Here is a 24,644-nt window from a genome sequence, read left to right as displayed (position 1 = left end):
ATACAGGCAAGGCACCAGTACTGGCTAGAAAGTACCATAAATCAGCTAACAGGGGGGAAATAAAACAAAATTCACCCTGCAGGAGCATTTATTTGCCTATAAATTAGCAGAAGGTGGCATGATGTGACGAGAAGTCCTAATTCTTGTTTAAATACCTTCAGGCTGGCTGTAACCTCACTAACAAATAAGGAGCAAGTGTATTTTTCTCTCACTTGCAAAGTTCAAAAATGTCAAATAAAGATTGATCACACTTAAAAGCAATCGTTTTAGGCTGGGGCCAAGGTTGGAACAATTCTGCCCAAATTCTACTCTATATTGGTTCATAAACTCCCTTGATCACTGTAGTATGAGTACCTTCCAGTCATGCATCAAGTGACGTAACTAACACTGTCACAAGCAACTGAGAAAGGAGGCATTGGAATCCAAGCTGGAACTCAGCCTTGTGCCCTTCGTTCCTTGCTGCCCGGTCTCGCTACTGTGCATTTCAGAATGTCCCCTGCTCTTGATTTTCTTATGAAGATCACCTTTGTTAAAGTTTTGTATCACAGAAATCCCGTGGTCCAAGGACTGGCAACATTCCCTTAACTCTCCAAGATGTGGGGAACATGCAGGCCGGACAGATTTCATTTTTAAGGAAGTTGCTGGATTAGGGTTAACCTTGGACTTCTAATGGAAAGAGGAGTTAGAACCGTTTATCTATGGAGTTGCAACCAGGCACTGTAATTTACCTTATCTGCTAACATCATGTTGTAGCAGAGGTGATGGGATGTGCTGGAACCAGTTATCACACTTATTGGGCCATGGGAACATTTGGGTGCGACAGGTTGGTTTTACTTGCTATAAAAAAAAATAACCCCCTGATAATAAAATGAATGCCGGTTGGAGTTTCCCTTCCCATAGTGTGCAGTTTGGAGTCTTTCCCCACCATGTTAGAGGAAGGCATTGCATTATCTATATTGAGCAACAGAGGGTCCTGTGGCACCTTTAAGACTAACAGAAGTATTGGGAGCATAAGCTTTCGTGGGTAAGAACCTCACTTCTTCAGATGCCACTTGATTAATTTAAATTAGCTGAGATCCTTGCATCTTACAGATTCAGACTAACATGGCTACCCCTCTGATACATCGTCTATATTGTTTCTCTCTCTGGATGCTGGCCACTCATCCCCTCTCATGGGCTCCTCCTTCCCTTTCTGAGTCTCTTGAGGAATTTATTCTTGTTTACCCTAGAAAAAAGCAGGCCAGCTGAATGCCTGTTGTGGCCAGGCCCAAATGCTCACAAACACCTACAGAGAGGCTTTGATTAATTTAAATTAGTTGAGATCCTCTCAGGGGACAGACCTGTCCATCAGCAAATGTTCCAAGGTGCTTCAGGGATTAAAAGCCCTTGAAACTTTAGCTGGCAAACGTGAATGCTTGCCAGTTGTTCTTGAGAGCAAAATTTTCTACTCAGCTTGGATCCAGAATCGTGCTTGCCTTAATCTTCAACAGGATCCCATCCTTGTCACCAAAAAAACGTTCCTGCTGGTTTGTGTGATGAGGAATACACAGAGTCACAATATAGTCTTATTGGGGAGGCAAGGGGTTTGGGAACAGGAAAATGAAGGATGGCTGCCCATTAGCATGGAAGCGGAGCCACAGGGACTAACCCCAGTGAATCTTTTTTTTTTTTTTTCCAGATAACAACTCATGGCTACTCACAGCATTGCCCTGGATGAGCACTTTCACCCCCATAGAAACTACAGTGCCCCCTATGCATACATAACAGAGTTACAGCCAAAGCATAATATAGAATCTGGCCTGGAGGATCTCACCATATGCCCTTGTGGCTGGATTTTGCTACAATGCCTCGCTTGCACACCTGCATTTCTGACCTTGAGCTCTGTGTGCTGCCCCTGCTTCTGTTATTGTCACTACACTAGCCATGGTCAAGACTGCCCTCCTATTGTTTTCTTGTGGGCAAGTCTTGTATCAGTTTTGTACTGCTGTGGATCTTCTGAAGTCTGGCATTCTTAAAAGGGGTTTGATGTTTAACGTTGACACAATTGGGAAATATTTTCTCTGTATGATTTTTCCTTTAGCTGCAAATTTTTTAGTGCTGGTTGATGCAGAATATGTGAGCCTTATACTTTAGCCTGAGCAAACACTTCCAATAAACTTTATTCTTTGCTGTTCAATGGTGCATGGGCCAAAGGCACTGAGAAAGTGGCCCTGTGGCTTAGGCAGTTTACTCTCGCCCAGGAGAAGTGTGACCTATTCCCACCACTGCCACAGTGTTCTGTGTGATGCTGGGCAGGTCAAGTCATCCACACTTTTCACAGGTGTTATTCTCATTTTCTGGGGCCCAGATTAAGAAACCTGCACCAGGATTTTCTAAAGTGCTGAGCACTCATAACTTCAATGCAGGCAATGGATGAGAGTTGTGGATTCTCAATATCTTCACCGGTAAGATGTAGTCTGGAATAATAAGCACTGGGTTGACTATCGGGGGCCTGCTGGTCTAATCCTAGGTGTGCTATGAAGAGGCCTTAGGCAAATGCCTTCACCTTTATTCATTGCCTTTCCTACATGTAGCATGGGGATAATTATACTTATCCTATGTACCTCACAGGATTGTGAGGATTAATTAGTTAATGTCTGAACTGCGCTTTGTGCAGATAAAGAGCTATTAAATCTAAGCGCTCTGAAAAATCAGGCTCTAGAGGTCTTATGTTGAGTACTCAACAATAATAAGGACTTTTGCAAATTTTGGCCTTAATCACCCTGTGGCTCCGTTGCCCATTTAAAATATGGGAATAGTAATACCTTCCTAACACAGAGGGGAGTTGTGTAGATAAACTTGTGTATGCGTGTGAGACTCAGGTACCAGAGTGAAGAGAGTCAAAGAAAATCTCATGAGAAATTTAACAATTCCATATTCAGTGCAGGGTTTGGATGGTGTGTAATAAAGTATGGGCCATACATTGATTAATGAGGCTAAAACGAAATGTTGAATAGGTGCCCCGTTCCCAGAGTTTCCTGTGCAATGAATGAGGCAGCAGTCCTGTTGAAAAAATAGCATGTGATAATGGCATTAAAGGCTGTCATAATGCATATGTAAAAGGGGTTTGAATTAAGGTTGTATGAGCAACTTAAATCTGCCATTTCCTAACTTTTAAGAGATTGTCATTGCAATTTTGCTAATATTCTTTTAATGCATTTTTTTGTATTTTTCACTGTATATTATTACATATGGTATAAGCATTCTATAGCACAAGCAATGAAGATGTAATGACGTAGCTGTAGATGAAGATGTAACAGCCCAGCTGTTCTGCTCCTGATTGCCTCGCCGTGATTAGGATTTGAAGGTGTGATGTTCGAACATATTGGCTAATCCACCCTAACCAACATGTTGGAAAGCTCTAGTGTAGCTAAGGCAATGTGAATTTTAACACATGCTTAACTGATCAAGTTAAACCCTAGGCTTCCTCTTGGACTTTAACTTGATGTAGCGAAGCGACTACTTACCGGCATGGCGCCGCCTGCTGGTCATCCTGGGAATTAGCTCTCCAGCTCCAAAGCACCCTCTGTTGGCCAATGTCCCTCATGCCTTAGGCCCCATGTCCCTCCTGGACCCCTTACCTCAGGGGTCTGTCCTCTGCAGTACCCCTGCAGTCTCTGGGTCTCCCCACCCAGGGGAACCCCCAACCCTCTATCCCCACCTTGCCTCAGTGACTACTGTCAGTCATCATCTAGCCCCCACTCACTGGGGCAGACTGCAGTCTGTAAACCACTCATCAGCAGCAATGGGGGGTTAGGACCTGCTGCCTTTGCCTAACCTTGGGCTGTACTTCTGCCACCTTAGTACCTGCTTTAGGCCTTCACCAAGGCCTGCAGCCTGGGGAGTTGCCAGGCTGGAGCTCCCTGGCTCCTCTTGCCTTTCCCCAACCCTGCTCAGCCTCAGGTACCTTGCTCAGCTCCCAGACAGGCTGGTCCTTCTCTCTCTAGCAAGAGAGAGACTCTCTCAGCAGCTGCCTGACAGCCCTTTTTATAGGGCCCGGCGTGGCCTGATTGGGACATGGCCCCAGCCGTGGCTGCTTCCCCAATCAGCCTAACTCTATTGGCTCCCCGGTGCAGCCCTTTCCCAGGGCTGTTTTAACCCCTTCAGGGTTGGAGCGAGCTAACTGCCCCGCTACACTTGACAAACTAACATATGTTCAAGGCAGCATGCCTTGTCCATGCTAGATGTTTCACATGTCAGCTTGTTATTCTAGTCTGGGTAAGGCCTTGTTTAACAAAGTCTTCCTTGCTTCCTGGTCTGCAGCATTTATTTAAGCCCTAAACTGCACAATAGCAACAACAAAATAAGACACACCATGAACTTCTCTGCCTAGTGACTCAGACGAGGTGTTTCTGTTACAGTCCTTGGACATCAGTAATTTTTAAGAAAGAGATATATGAATGGCCTAAGTCATGAAAAATCACTCCTCTCTATCTGGAGCAGAGTCCTTAATGCAAGATCTCTTAATGCTTCACCTGCCAAGAAAACTCACTGCTGGACTTAATATATCCACTGCAGTGGAGACAGAGAGAATAGATTTTTTATCCAGGGCCCAGGGTTCCTTGCCCTGAATTCCAAAACACAAATGCACATTGTTACAATAGGGTGGATAAAAATATTATTACTAGGTTATACCAGTGCAGATAAGTAGATGTTATATTTTTCAGCCGTGGCTCTTCTTTCTGATCTTCTGAGGCTGCTTTGCTTTCTGTCCCTAACTCTTGGTTTAATTCCTCTTCAAGGCAGCTTTCTTACACTTAAGCACTGTGGAATCTTAGCACTTGAAGGGAATTCACTATCAGTCTATGCTGGTGCCGAACAGCTATCTTGTCATAAACCACTTGTTAATTTTTTCTCTGACTGTTCGATAAAAATTGGGTGATGGGAGGATGTGGAGATTATTGGAAAGAGCAGATCATCAGGAAAGGAGTTAGGTGGGAAAACAAGGAAGCGAAAGCTGTTTCATAGGTGGACTGAGTCTGTTTAGTATATCTCTTTCTCCCCACTGGACTAACGATTCCAGAGGAGTTACCTGCATTAAATGCTATAAAATGAACGTAAAAATATTGTATAACTTACAGAAACGTCATATATCTGTAGGATACTTAAGATATATTACAATATTTTAGTACTCCGCTTTTTATAAGGAACTTATTAGCTAAGACAGACCAGAAAATTTACTCTTTTCTCTGCAGAATCTATTTTTTCCATTGCAGAACAAAATTAATCCATTTTTATTAACAATAAACACGTGGGAAGAATTAACTGCATAACCATGCCCTAGTGTAAAGAGAGACAAACATTCTCCAAAGAAAGGTTGACTGCCTGCACAGGAATATCTCTCTTCAATGGAAAGTACAATGAGGCCTCTTTGGGGGCTATTTAAAGTTTTCTTCATCAATTACCAGAAGTTCAAGACCTTGAATCAGGAGACTCACTGAGTGATTTATGCTGCAAATTAGAACTGTCAGTCCCAGCCCTTGGAAGAACAGCTCCTTTCTAAGTTCAGATCAATACATCAGTAGCTGAGAAGATCCTCTTCTGTCAAGAATCGGGATGAAAGGCTGTCAGACACCTTCAGATCCCAGAAAGCTTACTGAAATGTTCTGATCTGAGTTGCTTATTAAGGGCTCCATCCTTAATGCTGTGGACTCTCAGTTCCTACTGGGCCTAATCCTGAGAGGTACTGAGCATCTGCAATGTCCACTGATGTCAGCAGGCGTGCAGGTACTCCATCGCGCTCAGAATTTGGTCCAGTGACTTCCATGGGATTAAGGGTGCTCAGGCACCTGACTGAGGAGTTGCTCAGTCCTTGGCAGGATGACGCCCTCAAACACTGATGTGTCCTGTAAGATGGAAATGGATGATTTTATGAGGCATTTGAAAGGGGACTCACCCATTTTTAAATCACTTGTTTGTCACCAACCAGACCAGCCAAGTCTTTCCCAAAAGTCACTTGTACCCTGTCCAAAACTGGGGGAATCAGTAATTTGAATGGTTTAGGAGGCTTTACCCTGCTCCTTCTGAAGTACAGCTGTGAATTCCTCAGTCGGGGGAGTTCAGAGGAGCACCCAGCCCATGGATGTCTCTCTGCAGTCTCTTTCCCAAATCAGCATTTCCTTTTGAAGCCCAGCTCCACAAACTTCCCAAACCTCCACTCCCCAGCAAAGGCCCAGTCTCCCTCTGCCTGGCCACAGGGCTCCTTCAGGGTGGTTCCCCCAGCATGTGTGGGGAGAAGAGAGAGTGTGGAAGGAGGAGGGAAAGGGGGGACAAGGTGAGGGGAGGTTAAGGTGCTGGCTCACTGGACTCTAGACCCAGCTGCTACAACAGCAAGGATGCTGTGTTCATTTCCTCTGCAGAAGAGACTCCCGTCCGCACTTCCCCTGTAAGGTAACCCAGGCTCGGGCGTGGCTGAGCTAGCCACTAGCAGGGGAGAGCTGCTAGAATGCTGCACCCGCACGTGCTTGGGAGCTGTAATGTGTGCAAATGACAGCTCCACCCAGGCATAGCCGGCAAAGACCATGCATCCATCTAGTCTGATAGCCTGCCTCCAGCACTGGCCCTTACTTGGTGTCTCTCCTTGCACAGACAGCCTCCCCACCTTGGTAGCCTCTCCCCCTCCTCCACATTGACACTGCCCCCCGCCCCCCAAAAAACGAGACTGCTGAGCGATAGCAGGATGCGCTCTCCTGTGTGCTAAGTCTTGTTTCCTGGGACAGCAGTTACTGGCTTTATGTATGACTCGGCCTCTTGTTTAATCTCTTGGGCTGCTGCATTTGGCTCTATTCTAATTACATGAATTTGCTTCCTTTGCAAAGACGTGAAAAGTCCTTAAAAGCTCCTGTCTGTCCACATGGCTTCTCCTGGGGTTTGAAGTAGCTCAGAACACAGTGTTTTTTAGGGCTCTCTGGCTGTCAAACAACCCCCATTCTAGCCATTTAGTCTTGCTCTCTCTTGCTTAGTTATTGTTAGTTAATGTCTGCTCTAGCTGTGCCCAGAGAATTCATATTGTTAGCTGACAGTCAAGAATGCTGTTAATCTTTCATTTCCTTAATGGAGCATCCCAGTAACTAGACGTGAGCTCAGGGCTCATCTCTAGGGCTGTACATCCATCCACTAGACATCATCCCTCTGCTGAGCCAGCATTTCACCATGAACATCAGCACAGTAAAGCTGGACAGGTGCAGGAAACTCTCCCATCTTTATTAAAGTCGTTTATTTTTTTTAAGTGGGTTCGGCACGGTGTCCAAGAGAGTGAAACTGAGGCCAGTATTGCATTCAGATACCTGAGCAGCCCAGACATATTGGGTACTGTAGTTAAACACCTGCAGCTGGACCAGGTCAGCTGACTCAGGTTCGAGGGGCTCAGGCTGCAGGTCTGTAAAACTGCAGTGTAGATGTTCAGCTCGGGCAGGAGCCCAGGCTCTGGGACCCCCACAATGGGAGAGGGTCTGTCTATCCTTCAATGCAAACCCAAGGTTAGTAGAATTAGAGTCAGCAGACCCAGCATTTGTTAACCTAGGGCGTGAACATCTACACTCACTTGTAACCCCAACTTAGGAAGTGTTGGACCCTGGATCTCAACCTGGGGCTCCAGCATCTGCATTATTCAAGCCCAAATTTAACCACCCATGCCCCAAACTCCCTAGCACCTGCCCAAAATGTGGCCATTCTAGCCCTCTGTTCATGGTGCAGTGAGGAAAAACTTGACTGTCCAGACAACAAAGAAAGTCAGACTGGGGGATTATGGGATACTTTTGGAGGATTCCCAGAGCACCATTCCAGTGGGGCTGCATCTACATTGCACAGCAGTAGTGCTTGAACTACACCAAAAAAATTAAAATTTCTGCGCACGATATTTTAAAATTCTGCAAAATTCTGCATATTTTATTTGTCAAAATAACACAATATAATCGCACAATTTTCAATTATTTTGGTCATTTACTTCAACGTACTTTGAAATAAATGACTAAAATAATTGAAAATGGTGTGATTATATTGTTATTGTGTTTCTGTTTTATTTTGATAATTCAAATATGCAGAACTTTGCAGAATTTTAATTTAAAAAAAAATTGTGCAAAATTCCCTCAAGAGTATCAGGGTTCTGTGTGACACAATCTTTGTGTGAGCAGCTCAGTGTGGGGTCTGGGTGCAGAGGGGAATGGGACTCTGCAGGGGAGTCCAGGTAAAGGACTTTAGGGCTCAGAAGGGGCTGGGGCTCGGTGGGGTGGGAGGTCAGAGTTTTGCTGGTTGAGGCTCAATGGGATAGGGATCTGGGTGTGGGGGGTTCCTGATGCAGGGGATGAGGCTCTGTGGGGTGGAGATTTGGGGGGGCTCAGGGTGTGCAGGTGGGGGGAGTGGTCACTGTACAGGGAGCTGCTCCCCCTGTTCACCCAACCCCATGCATCCAGAACCCCCTGCATCCAACCTCCCCACTGAGCCTCACCACCCCCTGCACCTGGAACCCCCACCCTGAACCTCACCACTCTCCCACACACCCAGACCCCCATGCAAAGGCTCCACCCCTGTGGTGCAGAGCTCCCTGCAGCCAGGGGAAGTTTTTGGGGCTTGATCTGACCCAACCCAGCTGCTGCTCCATTCAGAGAAGAGGGAGGGGGAACTCTCCCTCCGTTCTCCTCCCCTCCCCCTGCCCAGATGGGACTAATGTCCCTGGGCGGACGGAGCATCATAAGAACATAAAAACGGCCATACTGGGTCAGATCAAAGGTCCATCTAGCCCCGTATCCTGTCTTCCGACAGTGGCCAATGCCAGGTGCCCCAGAGGGAATGAACAGAACAGATAATCATCAAGTGATCAATTCCCTGGTGCTCATTCCCAGCTCCTGGCAAACAGAGGCTAGGGACACCATCCCGGCCCATCCTGGCTAATAGCCATCAATGGACGTATCCTCCATGAATTTATCTAGTACTTTTTTGAATCCTCTTATAGTATTGGCCTTCACAACATCCTCTGGCAAAGCGTTCCCCAGGTTGACTGTGCATTGTGTGAAGAAATACTTCCTTTTGTTTGTTTTAAACCTGCTGCCTATTAATTTCATTGGGTGACCCCTAGCTCTTGTGTTATGAAAAGGAGTAAATAGCACCTCCTTATTTACTTTCTCTACACAAGTCATGATTTTATAGACCTCAATCATATCCCCCCTTAGTCATCTCTTTTCCAAGCTGAAAAGTCCCAGTCTCACTAATATCTCCTCATATGGCAGCCGTTCTATACCCCTAATCATTTTTGTTGCCCTTTTCTGAACCCTTTCCAATTCCAATATTTTTTTTTAAATAGGGTAACCACATCTGCAGGCAGTATTCAAGATGTGGGTGTACCATGGATTTATATAGGGGCAATATGATATTTTCTGTCTTATTATCTATCCCTTTCTTAATGATTCCCAACATGTTGTTCGCTTTTTTGACTGCCGCTGCATATTGACCCCCGCCCCCAGTGATTTATCTCTCTGCCCAGCTGACGGAACAGATGCATCTGAGCTACCAGGGAGAGGTGAGTGAGTACTGGTGCCGCTTCTCTTTACTTCCCCACAGAAATCATTTTCTGCAAGGAAACAAAGAAAATCTGCAGGGGGGCACTTTTCTGCCACGCCACAGTGGTGCAGAACTTCCCCAGGTGTATTGAACACTGGGTCCCACCTTATCTCAGGCTCAGACCCTCCACCCAGGGCTGAGCCCTGAGTTATGTGATTTGTGTGTATATAGAAGGGGGGTTAGGCTTGTGCCTGGACTTACATTGCAGTGGAAAGGAAGCTAGTTCAGTGTCTCCCCGCCACTAACTATTCTAGGTCCAAGCTCCAAACTAATAGCTACACAGAAGTGAACATGGCTGTAAAATGACCCCAGAGCTTGAGTCACATTAGGGTTCAGAAGAGAAAAAAAATGACCAATGAGGAGACTTGAGGTGGAAGGGGCATTTGGGCAGAATGATTTAATGCAAAGAGGAATAAACACCTGGGGTGAAGTCCTGGCTCATTAAAGACTATTGACTTAAGTGAAGCCAGGATTTCACCCAGGGGTAAGTTCCCAGAGTAGGTGACTGCATTGTAGTGTTCTTCGTGGACTCTGCAGGAGAGGGTAGTCTCTGCTGCTTCTCTCTTGGCACATTTTAGATATGAAAGTTTTGTTGACTACAGTTTTAAATGTGGGTTTTTCATATACAAAACTGTATCCAACCTCCATTCGTAAACCATTATCCATTTGCTGCTGAGGAGTAAATGGAACCAGTTGTGAATACTGGTAACAGCTAGATCATTGTGTAACCCACACACCTCCTGAGTGTGGTGCTCTGTCCCCTCTAGTGAGTCTGCTCTACACCGTTAGCTAAGGGCCACATGGCTTTTAGAGCATGCAGTAGAAGCTCATGAACTAAGCTTCAGAGGTCCCAGGTTCCATCTCACCCACCAACGAGCGGGGTCTGTTGGCATTACAATTGCTTTGATGTCTAAATTAGCCCGAGCTGGTCTCTTAGATTCTGATTTTGCAAACTGATCCTCCATCAGTGTGCAACCCAGTGGAGCTCAGAGCAGGTGTCAGGGTCCCCTGCACAGCACAGCTGCAGAATGGAGGCCTAACTGTGGAAATGCTGATGTTCTCCAATGAGGAGATGGGAGTGGGGTGGGGAAGTTTGTAAAGACACATTTCAAAGAAGGGTCATTTTAAAATGCACCAGGATTGATGTGGATTTACTTGCAACTTTAAAAAAAAAAAAATGAACGCAACCATAGGGTTACCATATTTTGTGCCTCCTAATGGAGGACACTCCCGGGGGCCCCGGCCCCGCCCCCAGCCCCACCCACGCCCCCGCCCCAACTCCGCCCCCTCCCAAAGTCTCCGCCCCCTCCCCTGCTTCCCGCGAACATTTAATTCGCGGGAAGCCTGAAGCAGGTAAGGGGGGGAGGCGCGGCCCAGCCCAGCCCAGCCCAGCCCCCGCCTGGGTCGGCTCGGGCCCTGGGGTGCCGGCCCCGGCCGACCACCCCCGGCTCCCCGACCCCGCGGGCCCGGCCCGGCTCCCCGACCCCGCGGGCCCGGCTCCCAGGCTCCCGGCCCGGCCCGGCACCATGCCCCCGGCCCCGCGCCCCCGGCCCCGCACAAAAAGGCCCCGGCCGAGCCTCCCAATTTTCCCGGACATGCCCGGCTTTTGGGGATTTCCCCCCGGACGGGGATTTGAGCCCCCAAAAGCCGGACATGTCCGGGAAAATCCGGATGTATGGTAACCCTACGCAACCAGCAAAGTAATTGGTTTGAGACTGAGACTGGTGCTCAGCCTAAGGCAATCTGACGGGCTCCTGAGAACCTACAACTGCTCTTGAAGTCAATAACAGTTGCAAGTGCTGAGCAGGGGTCTGACCCAAAGCCCATTGAAGTCAGGCCCCATGTGCTCCTCCCCTTGCAAGATCAGGCCTAAAAGGATTTGACTCCACTTTCACTACAGAACTCAATACACACCTCTGCATGGATTTGTCAGAAATCACATCTGACTGAATTGTATGGCCCAGATGGTGGATTTTTCACTTTTAAGGAGATCGGTCTGTTTAGTTTATCCAAGAAAAGTCACAGAAGTCCCGATGTGGGGAAGAGATTTCTGATTGGGGAAAGCTCTTTAATCTAGTAGGAAAAGGTAGAATCCAGATTAGAAATAAGGTGCAATTTTTTGAACAGTGAGGGTGACAAACCAACTTACCTAGAGATGGGATGGCTTCTCCATCACTTGAAATCTTTTAAGACTGGGTATCTTTGTAAAAGATCTGCTCTAGCTCAGACAAGAGTGATGGGCTTAATGCAGAAATTGCTGGGGAAGGTCTCTGACCTGTCTTATACAGCAGGTCAGATCAGCTTATCACAATGCTCTGTGGTCTAGGTCCTTCTGGCCTTGGAATCTGCGAACCGGTGAAAGCCATCTAGGCTTTTTGTGAGATTCCAGAATGTTTAGTGTGTTTTATTTTATATTTTTGATTATCACACATCTGCCACTTCCTGTCGTCTGTCAGGATCTGATGGGATGAACAGAAATGCTGTAGGGAAAACTATTCTTGCAGCATTTCCGAACCCACAGAAATCCATCAGCATTGGAGGGTCTCAGGAGAATGGTGCATTTGAGGAGATTTCCAGGCCATTGGCTCACTCTAAAAGGTTTGGTGAGGTTCAGAATATTTGGATGCTTGTCTGAATCGAACCTCCACACTTTTGAGGCTTGTTCGCCACTTGTTGAAGGTTGGGTTAATATTCTTGGTCTCCTTGATGGAATCTCAGTTGAGTTAGGTATCTGGTATACCACCACCTAAATAAATCACCTCTGACCACGAAATCTGTCTGCAGCAAGAAATTCTGCATTTTAAAACAGCAAGATTAGACTCCCCAATAAGACGATATATCTGATGGTGATGATTCAACCTAAGCATGTACGTTACTTATTAAGGGCTTGCCTGGAAACGTATGCAAACATATGGTAGGGATTAGTGGCTACTTGCCTAGTGCTATGCTGCTGTTTATTACAGTGGGAAAGAGGGAAAGATGCTTTGCAGTTCATAGAGGATTTACTATTACTATATTAGTAGTAGTAGTGGTGGTGGTGATACTGCTGTTAATCCTTTTTTGTCTCTTTGCAGCAAAATGTGTTTAGTACTGAATGCAAAGAAGCCTGTGGTCATTCTCATCTCTTGTAGGAGGGAGCTCTGTTGTCTAGGTCCAGCTCCTATGAAAACTCTGCCTCCAGCACATACGAGTCTTGCTGGTTGCTATCTTCATTGTTCCCAGGGAATGTAGCTAGTGACAGAGGGAACATGTTTTTCAGATAGCCAGGAACAATTCCAGGTGAGGTTCTGAATGTCAGGACACAGACCAGGAACTCTAGTCAGTGGGCATGGATCACTCTAGTGACTTCAGAGGGAGTTACTGGAACCCAGGATCTCTCAGGGTCCCACCCTGGATGTTGAAATCCATGTCATGGTTTATTCCTACTTAGAAGTGCTTTTTACCTTGCAGACGTTCCATTCTGCAGGCTCAACAGAATGGAGGCAGTTTTCCATTATCATGTTCCTCTAGCATCTGGAATGTTAAGTGAATAACACGAAAGACTCTTCTGCTTTCTTAAGCATTTTCTTCTCTTTTCTTTAATCATGCCGAGATTTCCTGTGAATAATGTGAACTGTAATTATCGTCTGCAGATCAGTGGATTCGCTGAGCTGTTTCTTAAAAGGATTTTTTTCTGTGAATTTCAGATGACCAAGAACAAAATTATAACCACCTGATACTAAACAGTGCAACCCAGACACCTACAAATGGTAAGAGAAAATGGCACATATTGTAACTTTCCTCTGACAGCCAGTAACACTTACTGGCATTAAAATTATGTTTAATGTGAATAGAATAGTTCATATGTCAATGAATGATTTATTCTATTTGCATTAAATGTAGGACCATATTTCTAATAATGGATGCGTTTAAATATGGCCCAATCTCATAGCTTCAATTAAATACCAGCTTTGTGTTTCCTCCTGTCTGGAGGCTCTGTACTCATTTCCATGTCCACCATGTGCTGTCGCAGATCCTGCTGCCTGGGACAGCACCAGAGAGGAGCCCCTCCCAAACCTTCACCAGCAGGCAGATGGCACCACTTCACAATTGCTAAGATAGACTAGCAATGCATATTAAACACAGGGACACCAGCACCTGAACCAGCAGGCTGTTGGTATCACATGGGGGGGGCGAGATTGAGTTCAGAGTGCTCCCAAACTGACCAGACCCTCAGAGCCCAGGGATGTGCAGAGATCTGCCCTTCTGTCACTGGCCAGTATCCCCTCTACTTTCTCTTTTCAGGCCCACAGGCTGGGAGCACTTCCAAGGCAGCACGCTCAGCCCCTAGAGTAGGGATGGCCTCACCTCGCTCTGCAGTGACCCAGCCTGGCTAGCACTGGAAGTGGTATTGATGGGAGTTCATGGGCTGTTGGGGGGGGAGGGTGTCACTGTGATGTGAGGTCACTGAGGGAGCAGGGAAGAAATGGAGAGAAAGTGAGGGGATCCAGAAGGACTCTCTTTTTCTCACCCTGCACAAGGACGAGAGCCTGTTTCCATGCTTTGATCTTTGCTACCCTTCCAGCCATGTGAAAACTGGGCACTTCACCAGCTGTAGGAATGAAAGGGCAACAAACAGCAGTGATAACTCACTTTGTTCCCCTGCTGAGTCATCTCCACAACCCTAGTACTGATCCCTCTGTATATGGTCTGGGCAGCTTATCACCCCATGGCTGTATAAAACGTACTGTCACCTCTCATATAGGCCTAGTGCTGCCCTTCCAGTGTATCTATGAAGCTTCCCTTGATTCAGTCTTCCATCAATCTGGACAGCCCTTCGAGGGCTGCCTTTGATAGCCTTTCCACAAGAACGCCCTCAGTGAGCCCTGGATTTCCTTTCTCTCTGCTGTCTGTGTCTTTGAGTACTTTTAGTAGCCCTTTCCTGTCCAACCACTGTGTCCTCTTGGCCAAGTAAAGTGGTGGTTTCATCTCAGCTTCCTTCAGCAAACTGTCTCTGTGGCCAAAGTGCTTCTCTTGGGGAGGCCTCAACCTCTACTCAGACTTCCTCTTTGAGTCAGAGCTTCCACGTGACTCCACTGTTCATAACCTGCATCATCCAAATGGTGCCCATGTCCATATATCCACCACTCTGCCTGTCCATGCCAGGCCTCACTTCCACCTCTGCTGAAAACTCTTTTTGTTTATTCATCTCCTCTCACCTGGTCTACTGCAGTTCCCTTCTCCCTCTGGCTTCCCAAGCCCCAGCTCCCCAGATTCCAGCATGTGCAGAATGCTGCTGCCTACACTCCCTCAATAGAAAATATTCTAATCAAATCACACCTTGCCAGCGCCCAGTTCACTTCACCATCCAGTTCAGAATTATCCTCCCTGTTTCCATATGCCTCCTTGGACTTGTTCCACCTGCTTCCCCTGCTCACTTTGCTCTCTCCTTCCTCGTAATCTCCCCGCTGGGGTTGTGAGAAACATCTGCTGCCTGAACCATCCCTCTCATTACACCAGCTTTCCACCTCTGTGTAAATCCCATCTAAATACATATCAGTTCTCCTTTTCCTGTATCTCTGAATTTCTCTCTCTGCTGGTATGTAATATCTAGCTCTGTAGCTATGTTGTGGTTAAAATATTCTGGGATACATTTATTATGAAAGTTGTCTTGTGTTTGATCTGAAGCTTCCACATCTCCACATCTTAAGAGAGGATGGGAGAATAATTTGTCTGGGAAAAAAGTTACCTTGAACCTTTGTTTGGCCCACTCCTACTCCAGAGAAGTAGTAGCCACTTAATCATTCAGGTTACAGGTAATTTTTTATTATTAGTCTGAATTTTATCCTGTCCTCCAAAAATCGCAAAAGAAGTTATGTCTATTTCAAAATTGGTAGGTTAGGTCCAGCAGCAAGATGGACTACACATATTAAAGCTGAGGTAAACGGGACAAGGAGTTCCTGAATTAATGACACCCTAAAAACATAGGTGTTAACTAGAATTCAAAATCCTGACACATTTTTGTTTTGTTTTGTAGCAAAAAAGAGAAAGAAGAATAGGGATAAAGGAATAGGGAGAGCACTCAGCATGTCCCCCTCAGAGCAGTTCCAATCTGCTTCCAGAGCAGCACAGGCTTTATAAAGCCCTGGCCTGTATGAATGCCCCGCCCACTGGTTAAGGCTCAGCCACTTACCAGAGGCTTCTAGCTTTCAAACCATCCTTAGAAAAGTTAGATGCCTGCAATTCACCAGGGCCTGATGAAATGCATCCTAGAATACTCAAGGAGCTAATAGAGGAGGTATCTGAGCCTCTACCTATTATCTTTGGAAAATCATGGGAGATGGGAGAGATTCCAGAAGACTGGAAAAGGGCAAATATAGTGCCCATCTATAAAAAGGGAAATAAAAACAACCCAGGAAACTACAAACCAGTTAGTTTAACTTCTGTGCCAGGGAAGATAATGGAGCAAGTAATTAAGGAATTCATCTGCAAACACTTGGAAGGTGGTAAGGTGATAGGGAATAGCCAGCATGGATTTGTAAAGAACAAATCGTGTCAAACCAATCTGATAGCTTTCTTTGATAGGATAGTATCAGGGGGTAGCTGTGTTGGTCTGTATCTGTCAATTCCAGGAGAGGAAAAGCTGCTTCTGTAATGAGCCAGCCACTTCCAGTCCCTATTCAAGCCCAGATTAATGGTGTTAAATTTGCAAATGAATTTTAGTTCTGCTGTTTCTCTTTGAAGTCTGTTTCTGAAGTTTTTTTGTTCCATGATAGTAACTTTTAAATCTGTAATAGAATGACCAGGGAGATTGAAGTGTTCACTTACTGGCTTATGTATGTTACCATTCCTGATGTCCGATTTGTGTCCATTTATTCTTTTGCGGAGGGACTGTCCGGTTTGGCCAATGTACATGGCAGAGGGGCATTGCTGGCACATGATGGCATATATAACATTAGAGGATGTGCAGGTGAATGAGCCCTTGATGGTGTGGCTGATGTGGTTGGGTCCTCTGATGGTGTCGCCAGAGTAGATATGGGGACAGAGTAGGCAATGAGGTTTGCCACGGGGATTGGTTCCTTGGTTGGTGTTTCACACATACAGAATGGGAAAAGACTGTCTAGGAAGGAGTATGGCAGAAAGGGATCTAGGGGTTGCAGTGGGCCACAAGCTAAAATGAGTCAACAGTGTGATGCTGTGGCAAAAAAAAGCAAACATGATTCTGGGATGCATTAACAGGTGTGTTGTGAGCAAGACATGAGAAGTCATTCTTCCGCTCTACTCTGCGCTGGTTAGGCCTCAACTGGAGTATTGTGTCGAGTTCTGGGCACCGCATTTCAAGAAAGATGTGGAGAAATTGGAGAGGGTCCAGAGAAGAGCAACAAGAATAATTAAAGGTCTAGAGAACATGACCTATGAAGGAAGGCTGAAAGAATTGGGTTTGTTTAGTTTGGAAAAGAGAAGACTGAGAGAGGACATGATAGCAGTTTTCAGGTATCTAAAAGGGTGTTATAAGGAGGAGGGAGAAAACTTGTTCACTTTAGCCTCTAAGAATAGAACAAGAAGCAATGGGCTTAAACTGCAGTAAGGGAGGTTTAGGGTGGACATTAGGAAAAAGTTCCTAACTGACAGGGTGGTTAAACACTGGAATAAATTGCCTAGGGAGGTTGTGGAATCTCCATCTCTGGAGATATTTAAGAGTAGGTTAGATAAATGACTATCAGGGATGGTCTAGACAGTATTTGGTCCTGCCATGCGGGCAGGGGACTGGACTCTATGACCTCTTGAGGTCCCTTCCAGTCCTAGAATCTATGAAAATCCACTGCCCTTCAGAGAGCTTATGGCAAAGCTATGATTGAGCCCTAAATATTTTTGCGCTGTATTTCTATAATACTATGTAAAAAATAGAAAAGAAAATTGTGCTGCTCATTATAATCCCATACATATCTGTAAATCACCTGGGAGAGAATGAGAGTAGGGGTAATTAGCTGAGAGAGAGAGAGCCATTTCTTGTTCCAGGAGTCCAACCTTATCCCCCAATTGTTTGGTTTTCTAAGGTGTGTGTGCACGCGCGTGTGCACGCTTTTGTTGTTGATTTAAACAAACACAAATATTCCTGAAAGGCAGCGCACACTTAAATCTGCACTTGCTGCATCGATTCCAGTTTACCTACTTTTTCTGCCTGTGAATTGCGCATTAACTCCATCACCTTTAGCTACTTAGACAGCCAGGTTCTCTGTTGCATTTAATAATTTTAAGTAACAACATGTGCCAAGATAGTTAAACTCCTCTCTTGATCTGACAGATGCCTTCTTTTTCTGTGTAGTTGGGAGAGAGAAAGAGGATCAAAGCAGACATATTCATGATCTTGGGTTGCAGATTTTGAAGTACTTTTCTTCCCTTAGCTCTCTTATCTACTGGGTATCTTTGTGACACTCATCTATAGAGCAGGTTGAACTATTTAATTGCAAACAGTATGTTAATTTGATTTGTCCCTTTATTCTGCTCACAAATTGTCCACGAACACTTCGTGATCATGATGAATGTTTGTTATGGGTAATCCATCAACACGTCATTTGGACCTTTTTCAGTGCGGGCTCCAATAAGTGTTCAATATTCAGAATCCACTCTTCAAGCTGTGTGTTTGGTCAGCTAAGCATACGATGTGGTCTTAGTGCCTGACTGGATGGGATAAAGTAAGCATGTCCACTGTGACTATGCAAATTGACATATGCCTATCTCACTTGTCCATGAACAAAAGCTCCCGCCAAGCGTGTATGAGACAAAATACCACCCAACACACATTTAAATAAAAGTGACTAAAAAGGCACCTGAGGAAGATCTGCGCAGAAAGTGACATGGATTCCAGGACTAGGTTTTGAATATTTTCCCGGGGAGTACAAGGTAACCAGGAGACAATTCTGGTTGGTGTAGCTCTCAGTCATTACAAATCTCAGAGGGGAAATCACTAGCTTTTAATATTTTCTAGGTTGGCCCCAAAACTCCTGATCCGTGTGAGTTCTTGAGTGCTGTCCCCATAACCTTTGTCTCATATATGCAGGCCTGTGGCTAGCCTGGCTCCAAAACAACAAGACGCTGTTTCCCCATCCAGGCAGGTGTGAGAGCTGTGATTTGATTGCACTGAGTTATTTTCTTTGAGGAAGGGATGTGTGACAGACCCAGACCAGTGGGGTACAGGAGTCTGTTAGAGGGCAAGTATACTGGTCACTGGATGAGTAGTTTTCTGTTCCCTGAGTGACCTGAGCAGGGGCTGCACTAGAGTAATCAGGAACCTGCTAGAACCAGTTAAGGCAGGCAGGCTAATTAGGACACCTGGAGCCAATTAAGAAGCTACTAGAATTAATTAAGGTAGGCTAATTAGGGCACCTGGGTTTTAAAAAGGAGCTCACTTCAGTTTGTGGTGCGAGTGTGAGGAGCTGGGAGCAAGAGGTGCAAGGAGCTGAGAGTGAGAGGGTGTGCTGCTGGAGGACTGAGGAGCACAAGCGTTATCAGATACCAGGAGGAAGGTCCTGTGGTGAGAATAAGGAAAGTGTTTGGAGGAGGCCATGGGGAAGTAGCCCACGGAGTTGTAGCTGTCATGCAGCTGTTACAGGAGGCACTATAGACAGCTGCAGTCCACAGGGCCCTGGGCTGGAACCCGGAGTAGAGGGCAGGCCCGGGTTCCCCCCAAACCTCCCAATTGACCTAGACTGTGGGTTCTTCCAGAGGGGAAGGTCTCTGGGTTGTTCCCCAACCCACATGGTGAATCTCTGAGGCAGGAAAATCCGCCAATAAGCGCAGGACCCACCAAGATAGAGGAGGAACTTTCTCACAACTGGTGTCAGAGGTGGGATCTTGGGGTGCACAGCGCGGCGGAAGAAGAAGGGTGATTTAATAAAACAAACCAACAACAACAAAAAACAAACAAAACAAAAAAATAAAAAGGGAGAGGGTTTTATTTTTTTTTCCACCACCATGGATGACTTAGTGAGGGCACTGATACAAGCTACAGCAGCCCAGCAGGAGGCTACCCATGTCCAGGCAGCCGCCCAACAGGAGGCAGTGTGGCTGCAGCAAGAGACTAATCGCCTGCTGATGGACCAGGCTGCTCAAGACCAAGCTATGTTGCGGGAACTGGTAAACCAGGTAAAGTCCCTTACAGAGCTGAATCGCGGCCATGACGGGCCAGCCATTGGCTGCAGAAAATGACACGGGAGGATGACGTAGACGCATACCTTCTGGCCTTTGAAAGGACAGCCCTACGGAAGGCCTGGCCTCGAGATCAATGGTCTGGCATCCTTGCCCCATTCTTGTGTGGGGAGGCCCAGAAGGCCTACCATGATCTGCCTGAAGAGATTGCGGCAGACTACCCCCAGCTGAAAGCAGAGATCCTGGCCAGATCTGGGGTAACGACAGCAGTGTGGGCCCAGCAGTATCACGGTCGGAGGTACCAGGAAGACAAAACCCCATGGTCCCAATTGTATGACCTAATCCATCTCGCACTAAAGTGGTTGCAAACAGAGTTCTGGAGTCCGGATGAAATACTAGTGGTTCTGGTCATCGACCGATACATGAGGGGACTACCACCAGACCTTCGTGCCTGGGTAAGCCAGAATGAACCCTCCACCTATGATGAGGTTGTCGCCCTGGTAGAGAGGCGAAGGACAGCGAGAGAGCTGACCTGACCAGTTAAGGAAGAGGCACCCTGGGTTAAACTAGCAGCACCAAACCCTAAAGTTCGGGTGACTGGGCCACTAGGAGGGCCTAGGTGGAAAAAGAGAGAGGCTGAAGGCCCATCAGAGGCCACAAAGAGTCGGAGCACTGAGGGAGAAGAGGATCGTGATATTAGACTGCCCAAACCAAGAGACCGGGGAACGCCTAGGGCTCCATACAGATGTTATGCCTGCGGGGAGTGGGGACACATAGCTGCACAGTGTCCCAATGCTGAGGAGACTATGCAGTGTAACCTGGGGAACTGGGCAGATCCATGCTCCCTAATCCACCTTGTGGGGGTCTCACTAACCCCACATATGTATACCAGACCAGTGAAACTAAATGGGGTAGGGACCCCGGCACTGGTTGATTCGGGGAGTGCTATCACGCTTATCTCAGGGAAGCTCGTGAAGCGTAGTCAGCTGCTGCAGGCTAAACGTATGGGGATAACATGTGTCCATGGGACAGTTAGTTACTACCCCACCATCCCAGTAAAAATCAAGATCCAAGGGAACACTACTGAGGTAGCAGCAGGTGTAGTCCCTAAACTCCCATACCCGGTGCTCATAGGGAGGGACTTCCCAGGGTTTGGAAACTTACTCCCTGTAGGGGGATTGGAGAAAGATGGGGACCCTAAAATTGGTGAGAGGCATCCACAGCAGACTGTCAACCCCCAATCTTCTCTGAAATATCCCCAGATTTGTTCTCTACTCCCAGACAGGGTAGAAAGACAAAAAGGGAAAGAAGGGCAGCTAAGGCCTTGGGAACCCGAATATTGACCCAAAGCCAGAGGGTCGTTCTTGTAGGTAGGCGGACCCGCGGAGCTGAAAAGGAGGCCACGCAGGAGGGAGTCTGACCCCCACCCTAATACTTCTGAACCAGTAGAGGCAACAGAGACTGGGCCCCTAGATCTTGGGCAGATTAGCCCCGGGAGAGGAAATTTTGGACAGGACCAGGCAGAAGACCCAAGGTATGACATTAGGAAGGAGGTGACTGAAATAGATGGGGTCCCTGTGGAAGGAAAAACCCAGGGACCAGGACCCTACTTCATAATGAAGAAGGATCTCTTATACCAGGTTGCACCAGTACAGGGGCAGAAGGTACAGCAGATCCTAGTACCTCAAAAACACCAGAACGCTGTATTAAGTCTTGCTCATAGTCATCTTTTTGGGGGGCATTTGGGGATAGAGAAGACTCAGGCACGAGTCCTACGACGGTTCTTCTGGCTCGGAGTACATGAAGAAGTGCGGAAGTACTGTGCCTCCTGCCCAGAGTGTCAGCTGCACAGTCCCCATCCCCACTTGAGGGCACCTTTAGTACCCCTTCCCATCATAGAGGTCCCCTTCGAGCGAATAGCCATGGACCTAGTGGGACCCCTGGAGAAGATGGCTCGGGGCCACCAATATATACTTGTTGTTTTGGACTATGCTACTCGCTACCCAGAAGCCGTCCCCCTGCAGAACACGGCCTCTAAAACTATAGCCAAAGAACTGGTGGGGATCTTTGCCTGAATGGGGCTACCGAAAGAGATATTAACCGACCAAGGAACCCCATTTATGTCGAAGCTAATGAAGGATCTCTGTACGCTGCTCCATATACATACCCTGAGAACTTCGGTCTACCATCCGCAGACTGATGGGTTGGTAGAAAGGTTTAACCGAACCCTCAAGGCTATGTTAAGGAAGGTGGTAAGTCGGGACGGGAAGGATTGGGACACCCTACTACCCTACCTTATGTACTTTCACTCTATGCATCCAAAGAAGTGAGGTTTTTCCTCACGAAAGCTTATGCCCAAATAAATCTGTTAGTCTTTAAGGTGCCACCAGACTCCTTGTTGTTTTTGTACCCTACCTTATGTTTGCTATCTGGGAGGTACCTCAGGCCTCAACTGGGTTTTCCCCCTTTGAGTTATTATACGAGTGTCACCCCCGTGGCATACTAGATAGCGCCAAAGATCTGGGAAGAGGAACCCAATGAGGGGAGAAATATAATAGAGCATGTAATGCAGATGTGAGACCGGATAGCCCGGGTTACCCCTATTGTACGGGAACATTTGGAGAAGGCACAGGAGGCCCAGCGAACCCATTACAATCGCCAGGCAAAATTGCGACAGTTCCAGCCAGGGGATCGGGTTCTGGTGTTCATACCCACGGCAGAAAGCAAGCTTCTGGCACAATGGCAGGGGCCCTATGAGGTGGTTGAACCCGTGGGGGAAGTAACCTACAAGGTGTGGCAGCTAGGATGCAGAAAACAAGAACAGATTTATCACGTTAACCTTCTGAAACCCTGGCATGCACAGGAGGCATGCACAATGGTCCAAAAAGACCTAACCCAGAAAAACAAGCCTTCCAAACAGGTGAGAGTGTCTCCCGATTTAACACCAGACCAGAAGAATGAGGTGTCTGAGATGATCTTCCGTAACCAAGATGTTCTCGACAAAACCGGGTCAAACAACCGAGACACATCACCATATCATCACGAACCCTGGGGCCAGAGTAATAATGAGGCCCTATCGGGTGCCAGCGGCAAAAAGGGAGGAAATAAAAGCAGAAGTAAAAAGAATGCTGAAGTTGGGGATCATCAAAGAATCCCACAGTCAGTGGTCAAGCCCAATCGTGCTGGTGCCCAAACCTGATGGCACCACCAGATTTTGCCATGACTTCCGGTGACTAAACCAAGTATCCCAGTTCGACGCATACCCCATACCTCGCATAGATGAGCTAGTGGACCGGAAAAGACTGAGTTCTCTACACCAGAGGGTCTTTTTCAATATACTGTCCTCCCTTTTGGACTACATGGGGCCGCAGCTACCTTCCAGCACCTCATGGACAAGCTATTATGCCCGCATAACAGTTATGCTGCTGCCTACTTGGACGATGTGGTCATTCATACCCCAGACTGGGAAACCCACCTTGAGAAGGTGGAGGCAGTCCTCAATACCTTCAGGCAAGCTGGCCTTACAGCAAACCCTGCCAAGTGTGCTGTAGGGTTTACAGAGACCAAATATCTTGGCTGCATTGTGGGAAAAGGTCTGGTAAAACCTCAAGTGAACAAGTTAGAGGCCATCCAAAACTGGCCCCGACCAAGTCGCAAGAAACAAGTCCGGGCATTCCTAGGTGTGGTGGGGTATTACCGACGATTTATCCCCCACTTTGCCACAAGGGCAAGCCCTCTGACAGACCTAGTGAAAGCCCGTGGACCTGATCTGGTGAGATGGTCTGACGCAGCAGAGGAAGCATTCACAGACCTACGGACTGCCCTCTGCAGTAACCCCATACTGATAGCCCCTGATTTCACCAATGAGTTTATCCTGCAGATGGATGCATCGGAAGTAGGGCCATTCTATCACAGATGGTCAGGGAGGAGGAACACCCTATTCTATACCTTAGTTGGAAACTCCTTCCAAGGGAACAAAAATATGGCAGAGAGAATGCCTCGCTGTAAAATGGGCCATGGAAACATTGCACTACTACCTGCTCCAGCGCAGATTTGTCCTCGTGACAGACCATGCCCCTCTTCAATGGATGCAGCGGAACAAGGAGAAGAACACAAGGGTGACCAGATGGTTCTTATCCCTCCAACCTTTCCAGTTCCGTGTGCAACACAGAGCAGGGAGCCGTCATGGCAACGCTGATGGCTTGTCACGTGTGCACTGTCTGGCGTCCCAAGCTGCCCAACCCCTTGGCTTTGAGCAGGGGGCAGGGATATGTGACAGACCCAGACCAGTGGGGTACAGGGTACAGGAGTCTGGTAGAGGGCAAATATACTGGTCACTGGATGAGTAGTTTTCTGTTCCCTGAGTGACCTGAGCAGGGGCTGCACTAGAGTAATCAAGAACCTGCTAGAACCAGTTAAGGCAGGCAGGCTAGTTAGGACACCTGGAGCCAATTAAGAAGCTGCTAGAATCAATTAAGGCAGGCTAATCAGGGCACCTGGGTTTTAAAAAGGAGCTCACTTCAGTTTGTGGTGCGAGTGTGAGGAGCTGGGAGCAAGAGGTGCAAGGAGCTAAGAGTGAGAGGGTGTGCTGCTGGAGGACTGAGGAGCACAAGCGTTATCAGACACCAGGAGGAAGGTCCTGTGGTGAGAATAAGGAAGGTGTTTAGAGGAGGCCATGGGGAAGTAGCCCACGGAGTTGTAGCGGTCATGCAGCTGTTACAGGAGGCACTATAGACAGCTACAGTCCACTGGGCCCTGGGCTAGAACCCGGAGTAGAGGGTGGGCCCGGATTCCCCCCAAACCTCCCAACTGACCTGAACTCCCCCTCTGGAAGAACTCAGGTCTCTGGGATGTTCCCCAACCCACATAGTGAATCTGAAGCAAGAAAATCCGCCAATAAGCGCAGGACCCACCAAGATAGG

General features: G+C 47.2%; 1 protein-coding gene across 1 annotated transcript in view; it reads left to right on the top strand.

Annotated features, from left to right (window-relative positions):
* The window catches only part of SHISA6 (shisa family member 6), a 389,490-nt gene that overhangs the window by 310,765 nt on the left and 54,081 nt on the right, over positions 1 to 24,644 (top strand). Inside the window, exon 5 of the mRNA XM_034790260.1 lies at positions 13,281 to 13,343. Coding sequence (XP_034646151.1) covers positions 13,281 to 13,343 — 63 coding nt within the window. The remainder of the gene's footprint in view (positions 1 to 13,280; positions 13,344 to 24,644) is intronic.

The sequence above is a fragment of the Trachemys scripta genome, chromosome 14 (assembly GCF_013100865.1).
Source record: "Trachemys scripta elegans isolate TJP31775 chromosome 14, CAS_Tse_1.0, whole genome shotgun sequence".
Classification (NCBI taxonomy): domain Eukaryota; kingdom Metazoa; phylum Chordata; order Testudines; family Emydidae; genus Trachemys; species Trachemys scripta.
This window is presented reverse-complemented; position numbering and strand designations above follow the sequence as displayed.